Raw genomic sequence first — 2,440 nt, forward strand, 5'->3', positions numbered from 1 at the left:
AGGGAGGGGCTGGTGGAGTCCGGCTGACCAGCCTCCTGCTTCACTCCCTTGGTACCTGGGCCCATCCAGGTGGAAGAGCTGGGCTGCTTAGAGGTGCAGGATGAGACCAAGACGGACAGCTCGGAGGCGGCAGTTCCGGGCCAGCCCCCAGCTCTGGTGAGCAAGGCGCGTGCTCAGTTCCTGGGCGGTGGGGGTGGGGGTACTGGCGGCCGGGACCTCCTTACGCCCTTAGCAGCTCTCCACCAGCACCCCAAGGTCCTGGGGGTTGGGAGGTGCCTGCCTTTGGTGGCCCCACACTTGTGGGAAGGCCCAGGAGGAAGCCGGAGACCTGGTGGCCGGCCTGCCCCTTCCCAGCTCACCTGCTCAGTGATCCCGGCCCCTTTCCCACCCCCCGGCTACCCCCGGCCCACGCTGAGTGCAGGCGCTGGGCAGGGCCTGATCTAGGTGTGTGGCCCCACAGACTGGGGCTGGCGGCCCCACAGCCAGCCAGCCAGCCTATCACCACGGCAACGGACCCTACCACGACGTGGACATCCCCGGCTGCTGGTTCTTCAAGCTGCCGCACAAGGTGGGTGTCCTGGTTCGTGCCTGTGTCCTCGTGGCGCTCAGGGCTCCCGGCAGGCCTGCGTGGCTCAGCCCGCGAGACCGCCCCCTCACAGGAGCGGCAGTGGCAGTGCTGGGGCCCAGCGTGCTCTCGGGACAGATAGCACCATCGGAGCCGGTGTTCCCGTGGAAACGGCGGGCAAGGACATGCCAGGTGCTGGCACTGAGTCTGCTCCACGATGGGTGTTGAGTGATGGCTGCTCCTGCGAAGGGGCCAGATTTGCTGTCTTCAGTGCCTGCCTGTGCGGCCGTCGGGGTGGGCTTGCCCCTGCTGCTCTGCTCCAGGCTCCGGGCACCGGCGCCCCGGCCAGGGCCTGCCACCTGCCTCCAGCCCCTGCTTCCATTGCCCGCAGGACGGCAACAGCTGCAACGTGGGCAGCCCCTTCGCCAAGGACTTCCTGCCCAAGATGGAGGACGGCACCCTGCAGGCGGGCCCGGGAGGCGCCAGCGGGCCCCGGGCCTTGGAAATCAACAAGATGATTTCTTTCTGGAGGAATGCCCACAAACGGATCAGGTGGGCACCGCGGGGGACGGACGTGCCCATCTGCCCCTGGCAGGTTCCTGCAGCCTGGGCTCCCTCCCCGCCTCCCCCAGGGCCCCGCTGTGGTCTGGAGGCCTGGCTACTTGTAGTCCCGGTGCCGTGTGTCCACAGGCAAGCCCCCCTCCCTCTCCAGCCTCAGCTGCCCTGTTTATATAGAGGATGGTACTGTAGGACCCCGATACCCCCCCCCACCCCCCAGCTCTAAAAGGACCCCTCGGTGTAACTGCTGAGCACCAGGGCTGTCCTCTGCTGGGGCCTGGGCATGCTAAATGGATTCACCTTGAAGGCCGGGTCCAGGTGGGAGCCCAGGGCGGGAAGTGTGCTGATGGCTTGTGTCTGCCCTGAGCGTGGACCGGGCTGCGGGTGGGCGCTGCACGGGTGCTCTGGGATGAGGGCAGAGGCTGCTGGCCGGCTCTCAGATGGCACAGGCTCCTGCCTGGTAGATTCTAGGGCCCCAGGTGGCCGCACCCGGGGCCACCCTGAGCCAGGTCAGTGGAAGAGGATGGAGGCTGGGCAGGAGCAGGCACAGCGAGCAGCCTGAAGTGGGCAGTGAGGGCCCCGTGGGAAGGCTGGGTTCTGCCCCGGGGGCCGTGCTGAGCCTCGGCCTGTCTGTCCGCCAGCTCCCAGATGGTGGTGTGGCTGCCCAGGTCGGCTCTGCCCCGTGCTGTGACCAGGTATGGCCTGCCCAGTGGTGGGGGGACAGGAGTGGAGGCGGGCGGTCCTAGGACCAAAGCAGGCTGCTGAGGCCCGTGCTCTCCCCTGCCCCCAGGCACCCAGATTACGATGAGGAAAACCGCTACGGGGCCATCCTGCCCCAGGTGGTGACGGCCGGCACCATCACCCGCCGGGCCGTGGAGCCCACGTGGCTCACCGCCAGCAACGCCCGGGTATGTGTCCCCTGCGCCCTGGTCCCTGCCCGTCCCCTCCGATGTGGCTAGAAACGGGGGTTGCAAGGGCCTTCAGTGAGGGTCAGGAAAAGGACCCCGAGATCGGGGTCAGGCGGGACTTGGGTTCTTATCTAGCTTCTCAGGTCAGCCATTTTCAGGAAACGCGCATGTTCTGGCACCTGCTGCCGGCCAGATACTGACCAGGCGTGAGGGCGGCAGCCGTGGTGGTTTAACGGGGCCGGCGCAGGGTGGGGAGGCCCTTACCTGCCAGCCTGTTGCTGCTACACCGCGGCCCTGGCCGGAGTGGGTAGGTGTCTCAAGGGGTGTCTCTTCCTGCAGCCCGACCGAGTGGGCAGCGAGCTGAAGGCCATGGTGCAGGCCCCGCCCGGCTACGTCCTGGTGGGCGCTG

General features: G+C 67.7%; 1 protein-coding gene across 1 annotated transcript in view; it reads left to right on the forward strand.

Annotated features, from left to right (window-relative positions):
* The window catches only part of POLG (polymerase (DNA directed), gamma), a gene marked incomplete at its 5' end in the record, with an annotated part of 16,680 nt that overhangs the window by 10,494 nt on the left and 3,746 nt on the right, over nt 1-2,440 (forward strand). Inside the window, 6 exons of the mRNA XM_015559168.1 lie at nt 32-156; nt 461-568; nt 957-1,117; nt 1,765-1,818; nt 1,914-2,031; nt 2,371-2,436. Coding sequence (XP_015414654.1) covers nt 32-156; nt 461-568; nt 957-1,117; nt 1,765-1,818; nt 1,914-2,031; nt 2,371-2,436 — 632 coding nt within the window. The remainder of the gene's footprint in view (nt 1-31; nt 157-460; nt 569-956; nt 1,118-1,764; nt 1,819-1,913; nt 2,032-2,370; nt 2,437-2,440) is intronic.

This window comes from Myotis davidii, unplaced genomic scaffold, assembly GCF_000327345.1.
Source record: "Myotis davidii unplaced genomic scaffold, ASM32734v1 scaffold954, whole genome shotgun sequence".
NCBI lineage: Eukaryota > Metazoa > Chordata > Mammalia > Chiroptera > Vespertilionidae > Myotis > Myotis davidii.